The 17,886-nt window shown below is 36.6% G+C and overlaps 1 protein-coding gene across 8 annotated transcripts in view; it reads right to left on the bottom strand.

Moving 5' to 3' along the window:
- ARPP21 (cAMP regulated phosphoprotein 21) overlaps positions 1-17,886 on the bottom strand; it is a 292,758-nt gene that overhangs the window by 131,230 nt on the left and 143,642 nt on the right. For all 8 annotated transcript variants that reach the window (XR_012644549.1, XM_074988190.1, XM_074988187.1 and 5 more), the window contains 8 exons: positions 16,062-16,230; positions 14,162-14,364; positions 13,347-13,388; positions 12,458-12,547; positions 8,197-8,341; positions 6,528-6,606; positions 5,068-5,127; positions 3,971-4,111 (listed from right to left, as the gene is read on the bottom strand). Coding sequence is in view for 7 of the 8 variants with exons in the window: in XM_074988190.1 (XP_074844291.1) it covers positions 3,971-4,111; positions 5,068-5,127; positions 6,528-6,606; positions 8,197-8,341; positions 12,458-12,547; positions 13,347-13,388; positions 14,162-14,329 (725 nt within the window). In the remaining variant the exon portion in view is untranslated. The remainder of the gene's footprint in view (positions 1-3,970; positions 4,112-5,067; positions 5,128-6,527; positions 6,607-8,196; positions 8,342-12,457; positions 12,548-13,346; positions 13,389-14,161; positions 14,365-16,061; positions 16,231-17,886) is intronic.

The raw sequence follows: 17,886 nt of genomic DNA on the forward strand, positions 1-17,886 counted from the left end.
CTTCAGGGGAAAGTAGAAAATTCCAGCATGCACAATTAGGGCACAACCTGCCCAGAGTGGCTTCTTAACTCCAAACAATTTATGAATGGTTTATGTGCATAAGCACGAGGGTTTCTATCCCACTAAATCGCAACTGGACTATTAACAAGCAGGAAAGAAAGGATACAATCATATCATGCTATCAGAATTTTCACTTTGCTGTGCATGCTGGTAGAATTGCTCATTCCTCTCTTGTGGGGGCCAGGCAGCATAACAATATTCACACAATCCCTCATTCAGCAAGATGAGTAAGCAGCAGCATCTTCGCCCACAGCAACGACTTTACATCAAACTCACCCACCCACACACCCACACTTACGAATACATTATAGGGGGCTCAAGCAAAAGTTTTTTTGTTTTTTTGTTTTTTTTTTTAAAAGGTAATAGAATCTATGAATTCTGGAAGTACTTATGACAAGCTTGCTGTCCTATTCATTGCGTCAAAGTGTGGTGCCTTGGGATTCAGAATGTGCTACTAAATGAATGTGTGAAAAGGAGGAGAAGGAAGCAGTGCATTACTCCAGAGCCATGGGTTCCTTTGGAGTGCATAGCTTATGGCCTTACTAGCCTTCCTTTCAGGCCTTCTCTATCATATATGAACTTACATTTGTAATATGGTCAACATTTATTTAGCTTTAAACTACAATTAACTGAGCAATTGTTCTCTCTCTTTCAGAATACAGAGCTTATGAATTCACAGTCACCCAGAATATTGAACTTCTAGCAGCAACACTGCTAAAGCTGGAGGGTCAGTGGGTATTACTGGTTGTATATCACGTCTCCTCTATGCTGACAGCATCTCTGGCAAGTAAAAAGCTGGGACAGTAAAGTGTCTATCCAGTCTTCACCTTCTCCCCACCCATATATTCCAGAAAGGAAGTTAAGTGAACAAATAGCTCTGCTTATGCCTGTGCAGCCAGCCCTTGGGGCTCGGTGACCTGATGACAGTATTCAAGGGGTCTTCTTGCTCTATCTTGCTTGTTGATTGTGTAGCCCATGTCACAATCTAACCCAAAGGGTTTAATTTTGCTCTCAGGAGACTCCTATGAGAAATTTCCATTCAATAATGGCTACACAGATGGCCAATAGGGGATTCCAATATATAATTCATAAAGAAGTTATAAAAAGAACATTTAACTGAATAAAAACCATCTAGCTGTTCACACAGTTATTCTGTGTAGCTGCATGTTTGCTATCTCTCTTACCTTGTTTCAATGTCATTCTAAATTTGCAGTTTTTCCTATTTAAAATACTTGTGGAAAAAACAATTCCTCTAAAATAACAGAAGTAATTTTAGTTTATATAAAGATTTCCAATTGTTCATTATTTTTAAAAATCAGACCTGGTGTAATTCTTTCCCTCTTTCACCATAAAAATTAATCATGTGTCCCATTTCTCCTGATAACAAAAGCCCAGACTAAGTCAGAAAAAGAAAATTTTAGAACTCTTCTGCAACAGGGAAATTAAAAAAGGTTTACAGTGCCTTATTTTTGGTCCTATTCTCTGAATATATTCTAAATGATATACGGAATATTTCACGGCAGAAGAATGTGTCTTTAAGGCTAGTCTGTCACTCCTTAAATGACTATTTAAGGAATAAAAACACAACAATGAAAACCCTTCACTTTTACTTAGTACTCACAAAAGAAACAAGACTGACAATGCAGGAGTCTGGATATTTGTTTCTCTGTGGAACAACTACACTAGGTACAGTGGGAGGACAAATTTTCCCTCATGGTTCTAGCCATGTGGCCTTAACTATGATCTGCAGGGAGCACCTTGAGAGTAGCAAGGTCTATGGTACTAGTCAATTTTTGGCCTAACTCCTGAGCCTGGCAGCAAAAGTGCCCATTAGTGTCAGTTTAGACACTGGCTTTGTAAATAACTTAAATGAGTTCCCCTGTCTCCTCCACCAGGACAGGAGCCATAACATCCAGTGTGAAATATTTCACCTAAACTGTCATATAATCTACATACTACTCCTTGCAATTTCATTCCTGTGGAGAATGTGCTTTGCAAGGCAAAGTAAAACAGTTCTAGTGCCATTGGTCAGCAAAGTGCATGCTAAGAGCCAAGGCAATCAATTGAGCCCAAAACATAAAAACTACTGTCAATGCTAGCCAGAAATACAACTGAGTGGTGAGTAAGATTCTACTGAATTTGTTGCACTGAGGAGATGAAGTACATGCAGTACCCTACCAAATTCATCATGGACTATGAATTCTGGTCTCCAATCTAGTGTTTTGTGTGATTTTACCCTGTACACAGATTTCATAGAGGAGAACAGCATATCTCAAATAGGGAGTCCATACTCAAAAGGGAGTTGAAAGAGTGGGGAGGTCAAGGTTATTTTAAGGGGGCTGCAGTATTGCCATCTTTACTTTTGCTCTGCTTTCAGAGATGAGTAGTAGGAAAGAGACACCTGTTGGCCAGGTACCCAGCTCTGAAGGTAGCACCCCGCAAGCAGCAGCACAGAAGTACGGGTGGCAATAATATACCGTGCCATCCTTACTCCTGTGCTGCTGCCTTCAGAGCTGAGCAGGCAGCTCTGCAGGCAGCAGTACAGAAATAAGAATGACGATACCATATTATGCCATCCTTCTGTGCTGCTACTGGCAGTAGGTCTGCCTTTGGAGCTGGGATCCTGGCCAGTAGCTGCTGCTATCCAGCTGTCAAGCTGTGATGGCAAAGCTGCCACCTGCATCAGTGCAGAAGTATGGGTAGCAGTACTTCAATCACCCTCCCTCTCCATCCAACCCTATGATAACCCTGCAACCTGCCCACATAACTCCTTTTTGTGTCAGGACGCCTACATGTACAATGCTGTGAAATTTCAGATTTAAATAGCTGAAACAATTTATTATTTTAAAAACACTAGGACTGAAATTTATTAAAATGGATTAGGAATTTGATAGGACCTTATGTATATTTGAGAAGGACAATGGAAACATATAGCAATAAATAAAATCCAATGTAGATGTTAGTTTTTTTAGGGAATGCATGAAATGGCAATTCTTAATTGAATGACAGGAGTGGTACACTGAATCTCTCTCTCCTCTGACTCCCTTTTACACACAAACATGTTGCCCCCGTCCCCCCACCCCTGCAACACACATGCATACATGTGTGAACGCATAAATGCAGGTAATCTGGACAGGGAGATCTTATATGAGAGAAAGAGGTCTGAGATAAGGCTGTGATTATGATGAAATGATGTCTAGTAAAGACATACATAAACTGTAATTTTGTTATTTCTTATGCTCTGTACCTAAATCTATGTAAGCTCCCTTTCCCCACTGAATATTTAAGTCTAAAGGCTATTTTTAATTTCATATCTACCATGCAGGTACAAGTTTTCAAAGCCCCATTACAGATTTATAATGCAGACTGAATGTTAATAAAAAATCTTTAAAGTTAGAAGAAGAGGTGGGGGGGGGAGAAAAGAGGGAGAAGCTATAATTCACGGAAAAATAAAAGATAGTGCAGGGGAAAAAATCTGTTGTGAAATAACTCAGTAGACAGGAGAGGAAACTGCAAGAAAGAAGAAATGAAAAGAGGGAATAGGCTATCTTCCTAGCATCTTTGGGTTATTTCAAAAGTATCTGAACTTCATAACCTGTACAGCTCCAGGCAAATTGTTCAGCAATAAATTGCTTTCTATAGCCATGTGGTAGTGTTAGAAGGTCAGCAAGCATTCCACTCCAGAGGCACTATATAAAATTTCTTGACTCTAAATAATCAGATTGACTCATTTCTACATATTTCAAACGCTCATACATCTTCCAAGGACAGACGTAATGACACTCTACACCACAATGAATGATAAATAATACCCAACATTACAAAAATGGAATTTAAGAACCCTGTGTAACCAGGATACAAACTGGCCCTTTTTAATGGGAAGTCGAAAAAGCACAAGGCCACTACTTACATTCTAGTATTGCTGGTCTTGTTGATAATTACAGATTTTCCAGTTTGATCCACATTGTGATCCATTCCAAAATAAGCTGCCACTCTGTGCACTAGCATCCTCTGATACGATGACATCTGGGGGAACTTTTTATAGTGATTACTGAAAGAAAACATCACACTAATCAATTACATTACCATCTCTAAGCCTTAATATAACAAAAATGATACCTCTTAAAACTTGATGTGACTACTTTTAACTTTGCTCACTTATACAGCATACATGACTATCTGCTTTCTTGCAGCATACAACGACCAGTTTTCAAAAATCACAGGATATTTACAAAATAACACTGATACTTTTACCTGCTAAATTAAGGTAAACAAATCTCATATTTCATGGTATCAAGAAGGATTTCCATGCTATACACATTTTCACACACCCTGCCTGCCCGCCCCTTATTTCCTGTTTTGTGAATGGCTGAGTAGATCAAGGAAATTTCATGCCTTCCTCCAAAGCAGCAGATACGCAACATTACAAAACATTAATGTTTGAAGCACCAAGGGACTATTCTATTATGACAAATCTTACTTCTCTCTATTTCAAAATGTCTATTTTTCCCCTCAAAAGTCAGGGGACCTTTTTCAATCTGTTTTTTAACAGAATTCTAATGTAGAATTTTACTATAAAAGGTAGAATATGTGAGAGCAAAGCAGGAGTTTGTATCCTTTCAAACAAACCGTTTTTACCACATTAAAAGACACTACTGCCTGGAACAATTGCATGGCATTGTATTTCATTATATATCCTTCTCTAGAGATACATGATTTACATCCTGTGTAATGAAAGCTTTACAATTATTTTTGGGCAGAAATGACTAGAACCAGCTGGAAGTTATAATAAAAAATGAAAAGCCTTGCTTTCTGTTACACCTACTGCAGTGTCTCCTACTGGCACCTATTAGACCAGAATTTAGGGCCTGACTTTGCAAGGTTCTAAGCTCTAGCACAGTACAGGATGGGCCATTAAGCGAGCACAAGCATCATGAATGCTTTAAGCACAAGATGTATGAGGCACGCATATAGGATAAACTGACCAAATACTGAAACTTAACTTACTTGTTGTCACTAATAAAATCCATGATTTCCTGTTCCATTTTTAAGAGTATCATTCTGTCCCTGTAAAAATAAATGATTTCAAGAGTCAGTTACCAAAACCAAATTTTAGATACTTTCAGGATACTCAGAAATCAAATTATGAAGGTTTCTCTTTATTTTAAAACTATGTGAATGTTTTAATTAAAACTCCAACTTGCCTTGCATTGGCGAAGTTGGAGAAAGAATCCAGTCTCTGCTTTCCCCACATGCATACCAACACAAGGCAAGACAGACACATAGGTATTTTATCCCTTGCACATTTTATCCCTTGACAGCACTCACAGGCTCAATGAGCTACATTCAGACGGTGTGTGAAATTGTTTGATAATATTTTTTTTTCTTTTTTGACCAAAAGTGAGCAGTAGGGCTAGCTAAAAAAACACTCCCATCAAAAATTGTAATGGAAAATTAGATTTTTGATTAAATTCAATTTGTCACAGAAAAGTACGTGTTTTATGGGGAAAATGTTAACTTTCTGTGTAAATACTAAAAGACCCTAACCCAGAAGAACTTCCATGGTATAGTTCTGTGCCTTAGCAAGAAGGGAGACCATGATGTATCATGGGACATGCTATCTGACCAGGGAAGTCACTGTGGGTGCCACATGTCCCCGTTGTCAACAACTTCATACAGAACTGCTGCAGTATGGCCAAATCCAATTTTCTGTATTAAACTGTAATTTTGGGGGGGTTGATCTTATGCTCAAGAGCTAAAATATTCCACAAATATGCTTCCCGCCAAACATGCATTTTCCTCAGCAGCCCTAGTAAGAAATCTTACAGGGTGCATTGCTCCCCAGCACCTTTGAACAATTACAGCTTGTACGGATTGGAGAATTCAGGTAGTTTTTGCTCCGAAGGCCCAAAATGTGTCCTTTAATACAAAATGTGAGTTCATGTATTTTGAAGTCCTGTGGATTTTTAACTCTCTCTATGGATTTACCTGATTATTTCTTGGATTTCCAGGAAGTAGCAGATGAAGAAGTGGTGCAAATTTATCAGATTTAGTTGAAAAACTTATATAAAATATATAAATAATCCCAACAGAACCACTTTAATGCTACACATTGAAATGAGTTTACAGTTCCAAATGACAACTGAGGCCACACTGAGGCTAGAATTTGGCTCTGACCATACGATTTGAATTGCAAACACCTCCATCACATAGGCTACAATATACCATTGCTAAAAGTCTTTAAATGGACATGCATACTGGTGATGATGAGCGCAATGGCCAAATTTCAGTAACAATAATTAAGCAATGGGAAACTGGAAAACCTAGGCAGTAGGAATTTCTCATTTTTTGGCTTTTTCATCAATTAAGATGCTTGTATTATTTTTTTCCTACAGAATTCTCTAGAACTAGAATTATAAAATACTCAGGACAATACCAGTAGTTAGTATCATGTTGGAGTTACTTACCTGGGATTATTCTTTAATGTGTTCACCAGAAATTCATGCAAATCTATGCCTGTTGAATCGGTATATTCTTGGCTGCAATCTGGAAAAAAAAACGCAATAGTTCATTTAAAAAAATAAACCAGTTTTGTAAAGCAAACTGTTTTCTAGCTAGTAGCTTGAAGAATGTATAATAAAGAATAATGTACATGTGAACAATCCACTCCATGAAACAACAGGAGGAGTTCTGCCATTTCTCTGAATTTTACTAATGACTGGCAACACCAAAGGAAATATAATCCTTTGTCCTTTTCAGAATCACAAGAAATAGGTCAGCCAAATTACTGCTCACATTCCCTCTCCCGCTGTTAAATATCTTGTGCTGTCCCTATGTACCTATATACATCTGGCCCTATATACATCTTTATCTGATTTAATGTCTAGTATATAGACAGAATGATATGTCATGCCAGTGGGAATTCAAAATCTTTAAGAGGCTGGAATTGAGACTGTCCAAAACTGGGTAGAGGACAATGACATGGGACAGGGTATTTAGAATGGATTTATGGAAGAGATTATTGTGTTTTACTCAAAAATTAGGGCAGATCCTAAGCTAGCATGAATCACCAACTTCAGTGAAATGAGTGGATCTACAGTAATTTATACCAGCTAGGGATCTGCCCCACCTAAGCACTGTGAATCACAAAAGACTATAGTGTAATGTTGTGACAGGGTGTAATTATTAGGTACAGGTAGAACCTCTCTAGTCCAGCATCCCTGGGACCTGACTGGTGCCAAAAAAGAGAATTTGCTGGACTACAGGAAGTCAATAGTGTCAAACAGCAATACCAACACTTCCACTGCTTACTGTTCTTTTAGAAGACAATTGGGGTAAATTACAGATAAATAAAAGCACAGAAAACTGAGAGCCAGGACTGATGGCTCGAAACAAAGACGTTATGGGACAATGGGAATCTTGGCCACCCGTAGGATAAGTGGACATTCAAGTAACTAAAATCATGCAGGACCATGGATGTTGCCAAACCAGAGAGAGTACCAGATTAGAGAGGTTCAATCTGTACAAAAATAATTATAGCTAGAGTCACTTTAAGCACACATGCCCTATTAAGGCATAATTATAATACGCTACAGATAATTTTCTAGTTATTATATTATCATCTGTGGGCCAAAATCAATATATGAGTGTGAGACTAAGTGTTTTTTGTCACTGCTAATTGCTAACAAGATGTATGGTACACTGCCATTACCAGGAAAAACCTGTATTCCTTCATAGCATATTTTATGTAAATATTATAATCACATTACACACACACACACAGAACACCTTTTACAAAATATCTCTGCTGTCCTCTGTGTTCTATTTGATACACAACTATGTATATGTAGATATAGAGTCCTTCAAAACCCATTGTTTATATGAAAAACTTCCTTTCTTCTTATCCATATATATATATTCAGCATTTCATATTCCCACTTTTGGATACATATATTCCTCCTGTATGTGTATTTATAACAAATATGAGAGGACAGAGAGAGAAAAAGAGAGGGAAATATGCACACAGGCATAATACATATATAGACATGGGTATCTACATTGATATGCACGTCCAAGAATTTCTACATGTGGCCATAACAAATACTAGAAAAAGAATTTAAATATTTTGAAGTTCACCTTTTGATAACATTCTGATCTTGGGTTTTTCACAGTTTTTTTCTTTGTTTTTATCCTTCTCTTTTTCTTTCTCAGAGTCATCTTTACTAGTTTTATCTTCTTCTTGTAGACTGGGGAAACTTGAAAGCTGTAGTTGTACTGATTCCTGTTGAAAAAAATATAATAACTTAGGGCCACATTCAGTAAAAATTTACATGGATTCTAATCTGCAGAGATTTGCATTAGGGTGTGCATAGCTAGAATAACTGAAGCCAAACACAGAATTTCTCCTTTTGGGTAAAATTAAATCTTACCAGGAGAAATATGAATTCTTTGATCCAAATTCTGACCTCTCTCTCTCTCTGTGTGTGTGTGTGTGTGTGTGTGTGTGTACACACACACATACTGCTGGCACTGAAGTCAGAATTTCTTCCTTAGTATTTGCAAACTAAGACCTCTGAGTTTACAAATATTAAAGGTACATCATTTCCACTTTCAGTAATTATACTTCTCTCTCTCAGTAATTATAAACACTGGAATTACATTCTTACATGTTCTTCTTCCCATAAACCATTCTGTAGCTAGGGAGAGATTAAAAATGCACAATAAAGACCAAAATAACCTAACACTTATTTTCATGGAAAAAGTTTCTGCAAATTAATGTAAAGCACTATGCACATGTATGGTGCTAAATATGTTAAACTAACTTTTTCAGGCTCCGAGAATAAGAGAACACCAATAATTAAGAACATGCATTGCAGATAACTGACTTTAGGGTATCAAGTCTATCACATTAAAAACTTATTTGGAAACCTGTCCCTCAGCAAAGATTTAAAAAAACGTGCACTACAGTTTTCAGTAGAATGGCTGTGCTAACTGAATTTCTCCAGTGCATCAGAAATCCTTGTCCTAAAGATTTTGACATTTCAAAGACTGTGAATTCCTTTGAAGCTGCACTTGATTGAAAACAGGGAATTGATGTTTGGCCTTTTTTGTTGTTTGTTTTGCTTTTGAGAAGCCATTATTCTCCACTTGCGCTGACTCTGGACAACAGTGAAAAAACTGATATTTGATGAAATAATATAAACTGTGCTGTGATAAACTTCTAAAGAATGGAATCTGACTACAAGAAGGAAAAATATACCTAAGTATTCACACTGTTTTGAAGAAAAATGACTAAACTAAATCAGATATTTAAGTTGTAAAAATACATGTTTGCATCAAACTGTGGCAAAATGAGCAGTATTAAGAAGTGCCCTTAGCACATGGGGCACTGCATAATTGGTAAGCTACAGCTGCACCACTGATAACATTCAAATTAACACGTATTTCTAAAAAAACTAGTCTGATCACTAACATCAATTTTCTTCTATCATCAATTTTCATAGATTGCTGACACACAGAAACACAAATCTCATCACAAAATTTTAACCTAAAGGGTATTTTTCAGAATCAAAACATTAGTAACTCAAATGATGCCTACAATAATTATTAAAATCTTAGACTTATTACGGAGAACCACAAATAATCAGATACCAAAAAAGTGCAAGAAAAAATCTTAGCAAAGTTAGTTGTTGGGGTCACAGCAAATCAAAATTGCCTCTGCTGAATCAGTGTCTTATTCTTTTCACGAAGCTCACATGCGGCACAGAAAATTTGTGATACAAGACATCGTAAAAATGGAAGTAAAGCTCTGTGGCAAAATATTAACACAAGTTTATTTGCTCAATCTCTATTTTTGTTACCAAAAGGCACAAATGTTAGCAGAAGGCAGCACTTAATATAGAAAAAATAATGGGCACTTTCAGCTATATGAAATAAGGACATGCAAGAGAACGTTCACTAGCTGGTAAGGGTTAGGGCTTTTTGGTCAGATGACAAGACTGTGGATGAATCAGTGCCACAAGATCCTTCAGATCAACTTCAGATTCGCTGAGCTATCTACTGTTGGGTGATTCTGTCATTAGTTCTTCAAAACAGAGGAAAAGTATGTAAACTGGCAGCCTCCACACTTTAATCCTAAACTATTACAATGGCTATTAAGATGCACCCATTTTGACAAGAGGAGAAAAATGACAGACTTTACACATAGCATAAACACACATGTAAACATACAGTATCTACTTTGTGGTTCACATATATGATTCCGCATATTATATTTGGTTGCTCTTGAAGAAACACACAAAAAGGGCTGTAGAGTAGAGAAAGCCATCTATTATTTTTGTTATATTTATTTTATTGAATTTTCTCAATAGTAAAATACAATGTTATAAGTACATTGATACAAGTATAGTGAATAACAAAAGAAAAGTTCAAGTTGCAATAGTACACTGATAAGTCAATAATATAACATTAGAGGCAACATTCCTTTCAAGTAAGGACATAGTGAATCATCAGGTAAGCGTTCAAGATCAAGTAATACAGGTAACAAGATTTTTCCTACACAGGAAAATGAAGGCAAATTTTCAAATATCAATACAAACATCAGGGTTGCAGTACAATCCATACTCTGTAGTTCTGGCAATGTACCGTACATTCTCTGGTAATCAAAACCCTGTGCTTTGTAAACTGTTAAGATAAACTAATTAAAACATAGCTCAAAATAAATTCAAAATATGCTTCTTTCTCCTTTAAAGTAAAAATAAATTACTTCAAATAGCACAACAAACACTTCCACTATCCTTCAGCCAGTCCAAGGAGGAGAGTGCAGGTCTAGCTTTCCATTGCAAAGCTAATCCGCATTAGTAAGCAAATGACCAATAAACGAGCCAAGCATAGTTTCTGTCTACTTGAGCATTCAGAACCAATCATCTTTATACATGACAGATACTGGGAGTCCAGAGGTACTTTGACAATACTGAAAAGATGACAGAAGTTAAAGAGTTCTTCCCAGTAACTGTACAGACTGGGCTAGGACCAGAGGATGTGTGTAAGGGATCCCTCCTCTGTCTGGCATCTGGGTGCAGTTAGGGAGAAGTATTTTATTCCCAAACCTGCTCACCTCTGTGGAGTTTAACACATGTCCTCTGCAGTACATATCAGCTACCATGCGATGTTATATACAGTATCTTATGTTTATATTACTCTCCTTTTCATTCTCCATTAAACAATAGAACACAAATAAAATGCAGAACAAGAGCCACACAATTTTTAATAATGCAAGTTAAGCTAAAAGCATACTTTTTTTAAATAGATACCTACAACTAGAAAATAACCTGTCAACTTCCCTACTGCATAAGTATCATTGTAGAGCAGTGAGGAGTTCAGCTGCTAAACAAGATCTGGTTTTTGGTCTTTCAAAAATAAATATGAATGAATGAATGAATGAATAAATAAATAAACAAATAAATAAAAGTCCTCTCCACACTTAGGCTCCTAAGGGGAAAGTTCAATTTGTTTTATTTCAAGTCAATAGAGGAAAGTCAAAGAAAGTACACTTAAAAGTGATTGTTTTGTTCTGAGATAACAAAACTACATTCTCAATCTTTCTTCCCTTTTCTCTCTATGGCTAATCTCATTTGCTATAAAACAACGGAATCTCCAAGTACTGGAAGTTTAAAGGTTTATTCTTCTTATTATTATTATTAAAAAAATCTTGTTTTTATTGGTCAAATAAAAATGACTGTGACAATTTTTGGTATTTTGGGTTTTTTTCTTTTGGTTTGTTTGGTTGTTTTTTGCGAGAGAGCCTAGGTTCGCCAGTGTCTGATTCTCCTGGGTCAAATTGCTAAGATGTTTTGGTCCAAAAGGTGTTTCTTTGGAATAAATGGAATACAAAATGCAATTCTACTCTGTATAATGCACCTTCTCTCCTCTGCCAATGTATTTATAGAGAGTCAAAGGTCTACGCAGCATTATGAAACGCATACTGGGGGAATTATACATAATGTATCTCATCTGAAGTAGAAACCAGAGTGTATTTAGAACTGTATTTGGTGTAGCCTCAAAAGAGATAGCCTTAGAGAAAAGAACAATTCTATATTTTATTTATTTATTTTTAATCTAAATCTGAATTCTTTTGAATTCTTTTCCATTTGTTGAAATTTTCAGGGGGTCTGGAAAAAAAAGCAAATAACACCCTGTGACATACTGTAAAACTACTTCAATATTTCAAAATAAAATACACGCTAAGCCAGATAACTTCATAAAATTGTGAGCATTTTCAGATGTAATTTTTTTTTTGGTTCCCCAAAAATATTGTTTAAAGCCCAATTAAGTAACATGATCATGCATGTGAAAATAGATGTTAACCATGCAGCTAACAGCATGATTTCATATGTACCTGATTATCATGAAGACCTTCTGCTCCCAGGCGAGGGGATGATTCCTCGCACACAGCAAGACTCCGAACCAGTTTCCCCTTAGCTCCTGACTGAATAAGAAAGAAAGAAAACAAAAACACGGGAAACTACTGCTGACCCCAAATCTGCAAACATGCCAACCATCCCAATGAATTTCAAATAAATAATCAGGTACTTGTCCAAAAACACTGCTTTTGCTTGAGATGCAAGTGCATGTATGTGATAGAGAAAAGATGAATGATAGCAGATTCTGTCCGCCAAGTCATTTGACACATGGATTTGGCATTTAAACTCTCTTGTTACACTTCATTTGAAAATCATAAAAGCAAAGGCGAAACAAAAAAAAAGTCTGGTAATGGAGTCAAAACAACAACTTTATTTCCTGTCACCAACAGCAACAGAGCTGAACAGTGACAGAATTTAAAAACTTTAATTGACTTGCACTTCAAAAATGTTATTTAAAAAATGGAACAGCAAGTTAGCAAGCAGATACACACTAACTATCTGCCTTCCCCCGCTTCAATCTTTTTAATAACTATAGTTTTGGAAACTTGATTAGACCACAAATAAAATTCAAACAAAACATGAATTACAAAAGAAAAATAAAACAAGATTTACTTCCAGCTGTCCACTCAAAACACATACATAGATCACACAAACAAGTACATGGCAAATTCAGCAACTTCTGAATCTATAACTACTAAATACATGGGAGACCGACACTTAATATCTTGTGAAACTCCTCTGCCTTTGTGCCACATGCTTATGAGGAAAAATTGAAGACAAAAGCTCATTGTTGTACTTGAAAACAGCCTCCTGAATGGAAATTTTAATCACTTTTTCAGCACCTCATGCAACATGAAACCTTACCTTGGATCTCTTTTTCTGCTGGTTCTGATTTACGCCTCGTTTCTGTGTGTAGCAAATAATTGTCACTTTAGTGGAAAATGCACACAATAGGAATAAGAGCATATTTCCTAAAATCCTTCTCAGAGCAATCCTTTATCATTTGCTGGTTGCAAAGTAAGATCCCTAGTGCAACTCCGAAAAAGTGAGTAGCCAAAAATTGCCTCTGGTTTGTGCATTAATCTTATGCTCTAAACAACATGCAAACTTGATGTTTTGCAATTTTATGTGCAAATAAAAAACATGATAAAAAGACAGTACTATAGTAAACCTCCCTCCCTCTCCAAATTCTTTTCCTTTTTGAGCTTGTTGGTAGTCCCATAAATGGGACTTTAAATCTTTCCTTTAATACCATTTTAAGTTAAAAAAATCTGGTAAAGACTCAAGTTGCTAATGATCTTTCTTTAGTTTTGCAAGAGACAGTTTTTGTGGGTAATAATTGTTATTTTCAAAATGAAACACTAAAACTAAGAAATACATCAGTGTATAAGAATTCTATGAGTCCCTCCGATCAGGATAATATCGTAAGTGTCCCAAGAGGAAAAACTGTCAGACAAAATATTTCACTGCATTTTATAATAGGTACCCAGCAACGGGCTCCTTAGCAATAAAAGTACTACTAAAATTTAACAACAAAATTAAGTAAAATTGGAATGAAGAGACAGACACAAAGACAGAAAGACAAGGAAAAGAGAATAGATAACAATCTAGCCAAACAAAAAGGCAGTGGAAATGGTAATGTAAGGATAACACAGTGAGACAGTCTGTCTTCACCTTACCTGGAGGTCTGTCTTGGCATCACTCAGCTTCTCCTCTTTTTCTTCCGCTTCCAAGCTTTCCGTTTTATTAATGATGCAGTTCTCTGGGGTGGCATCAGAGAGGGTAGACTCCTGGTCTTCCACAGCTTCCTCTGCTGTCTCCTGGTTCAATTTACCTTGCTCAGACATTCTCCCAGACAGAAATTAAAACAAGATCTGGTGACCTGGATGGTCAAGACATCAAAAAAAAAAAGTGGCAGGGAGATGAAATTTTGATTTTTTGCTTTCAAATGAGTCCTTTCATTTCCTTTGCTAAACAAGCCATAATAAAAAAAACTCTGGAGTTCAAGGCAATACACTCAAACCAGACCAAAAAAAAGGGAATTGGGGAAGAGTGGAGATGAGATACAATAAATAAAAAACCTTTGTTTCAAATACCCTTAGTGATAAGGAATATAAACCAGAGTTAAGGTACGATATCATAAGCCCTCACCCCTTGTTCCCCTCCACAGTCAAGGAGCTGCTGCAGAGGTGAAGACAGAGATGGAAAGTTTTTTTGTTTTGTTGTTTTTTTCCCCCAAAATAAGTGAAATGAATTGAATAGAAGATGTCCCATTTACACTTCCGGTTCATAGGCATGTCAGCACTCCCTCCTCTAGCATCTCTCTGATAATAAATAACACACACACACACGGACATGCACACACACACGCACCACTGAGAGAGGAATACTGCAGATTTCTATCACTCAGGTATTGCCTGGTATATAGAAAGAGAGCCAATGGCATTCATTACAGGCACAAAAATTAAATTCAGTTGAAGAGATAATAAAATTCAATATAAATATGAAATCTAAATTTGGCAATAAAACTCTCAGGGTCAACATCTCCAGACATCAAACTGACAGCTCCATTATTAAAATCATAAGCCTCTTCCCAAACCCCATGTCACGCTCCAGCACTATGGAAATCCTACTGGAAGCCCTTGGCAGGTAGCTCTAATGAAGATATCTTAACAGCACTGCATTTCTCTCAGCTCACAATGGACTGTTGTACAGAAGCTCTAAAAGGCTTTTCAAAGTTAAAGCCTATTATTATTTTTCCTCTCTCTACCCACAGAACACCTTTCCAACACCTCTCCCACTGATCAATTGTCAAATAAGTCTCATGAATAATTTAACTTTTTAGTCCCTTTCTTCCCCACCCCCCCACCCCCCACCGCTTGTTTTAAGATGTGTCTGAAAGAAAAGCAACTGCAATGGAAAAAAGGGAGTTATTTCAGAAACAGATTTCATTCAGTGCAATTGCTTGCCCCTTCTCAACAATGTAAGAATGGTTTAGGGAAAAAAAAAAACCTGTATTTTGGCATGTTTCATTTACAGCTTGTGATGCAGCACTTGGTTTTTGTCTGATTGTTCTAATGGAAATACATAGGATTTAAAAGTATCAGTCATTTGGATTTAGAGTTCTACTGTTTTGGACTTTAGAAGTAAATTACGTTAATACGATTCCTTTATAAAAAGAGGTTACTGCTCCATCTCAACTTGCAAAACACTGTGGAGATTTAGCAAAATTAGATATCTTTGAACAACTGTGAGTTTCACACGTGTGTTTATGAATATGAAGACGGGGCGGTATATTTACAAACCACATACCATACGCTCGTAAGAAACTGAATAAATTTCTCAAAGAAGCATATGACTGCCAAAAGAGCCATTTTTGATTGTAAAACCTGTCGCTGGTTAATTTTAGGTTGCTGAGCACTTACATGAGTAACTCAAATTTATTGAAATTTCCACACCCACAGATCCACATCCTTAGGTGTACATTATATGTACAGAACATGTATACACAAAAAATATTCACAAATGCAAACATAATTATAGCTGCAGATTGACAAAGGTAGCAAACAAGCCAAGTACCTTCAAAGCAGCTTTAATTCTCGATGTCTTTCTAGCTGCTTCTGTTGCTCTTCAATGATTAAATCCACACAAATGATCAATGACAACATGAGTCCCATGTCCCCACTAACAGTTCAGGATGCCAGTCTCCATGCCCTTCCTTTAGACAGTTTGACAGATCATCATCAACCTGGAAAAAGACAAAAAGTAAATAATCATGGTAACAATCATGGTAGGGTTAAGGATGCAAAAAATAGGACCAGATTTCTAACACTAATGACCAGCTTCCAGCAAATCACTTTCACAGCTTGATCCAGCTCCACCTGTCTCAAAACTGCCTGCTTCTTCTCTAATGAAGGCTAGAGCCGGCTGTTCAAGTCATAACAGCTCCTACGCAAAGAGCTAAAATTATCAATTGCATTATGCACTGAAGATTACTCACTTCAATTTTAACCTTTTTTAGTGAATTCTAGCACTTTTCACATTAAAAAATTAAAATGCTGCGTTTGCCTCAATGGAAATCAATATTATCTATGGGCAAAAATGTCTTCTTTGCTTTTTAACCAAAGCTTCAGTCCCAATTTAGGATTTATATAATATTTTAAAGAAGCTCCATGACTGCTTTTAGAGCGTAATCTCAATAAGCGTACACTTCATTGACATGTTGGTTTAATGAGGCATATCTGCCAAATAAAAGCTGAAATGATCAGTGTGGGAGGACATGAAAAACTAATCCCACGAACAATGGAAAATCAGTACAAACTTTCCTTTAGGCAGTATGGAAAAAAATAACATACTGAGCTCTCTCTCTCTCTCTCTCTCTCTCTCTCTACGTTACAGCTCAGAGAGCAAGACTGCAGGATCAGTTGCTTCAGAAATGCACTGCAAGCACCTTGCATCAAGACTGCTACTGCCAGCTGAATATGGGATTTGACAGAAAAGGGACAGTTTGAGAGGGATTTACAAACTGTGGTCCTGTGGAAAACTGTCACGATGCAATGAACCTACCTGAGATATCTGTATGTGCAGTAGCCAAGGTAATTTGGGGGAAAGGGATAAGAGAAGAAAGGCAAAAACACCCCCAAAAGGAACAGATGTGTGAGTTACTTGGTAAGGAAAACATGCTGCATATTATCACTCTTTTACAGGTGTTCTGATGTATGTGGTTTTAAACTGCAAACAGTTACAACAGCGGTACTGTATGGTGTGATCTATGGTGCATCTTTCAACCTATTTAATTTAGCTAAATGCTACAAGTCAGAATTAGAGTATAATAATTTTTAAAATCATACTCTGATCTCTCAACAATTTCAGTGCTTTATAGTAGAGAATATTTGATTACATCCTTTTACATTTCCCAGGAGGTAAACATAAATATTTATTTCAAGATTGGAGCCCTCATCCCACAAACCAGTAAATAATATGTATACAGCAATAAAACTTCTCATTGCAGGATCGTGAATTATCCTTTCAGAAAAAATTACTTTTCAGTGGTCCAATCCTGACTTGATGGGAATACTGAAATAACCTACATAGAATTGAGCAGATTAAATTTTACTTAGGAATCCATAGAAAAGTAAGTCTACTATATGCAACTAATGCAGGTAAAAAAAAATTATTCATTGACACAGTGAGGCAAACTACTCCCAATAATCTTTTTGCCCCCACTTCAAAATTTAAAACAACATTATAGTGTGTATCTCAATTCAGCACAAAGGGAAAAAAAGAGAGGGGGAGAGCACTGTGAAGCCCAGAGGCTCCAAATCTAAAATAGAAATAGCGGTAGTTGTACCAAAACCTTATCAAAAATTAACATGCAGTTCCAAGACTCTGCCCACTTTTTGCA

This window comes from Carettochelys insculpta, chromosome 2 (assembly GCF_033958435.1).
Source record: "Carettochelys insculpta isolate YL-2023 chromosome 2, ASM3395843v1, whole genome shotgun sequence".
In the NCBI taxonomy this organism is placed as follows: Eukaryota; Metazoa; Chordata; order Testudines; family Carettochelyidae; genus Carettochelys; species Carettochelys insculpta.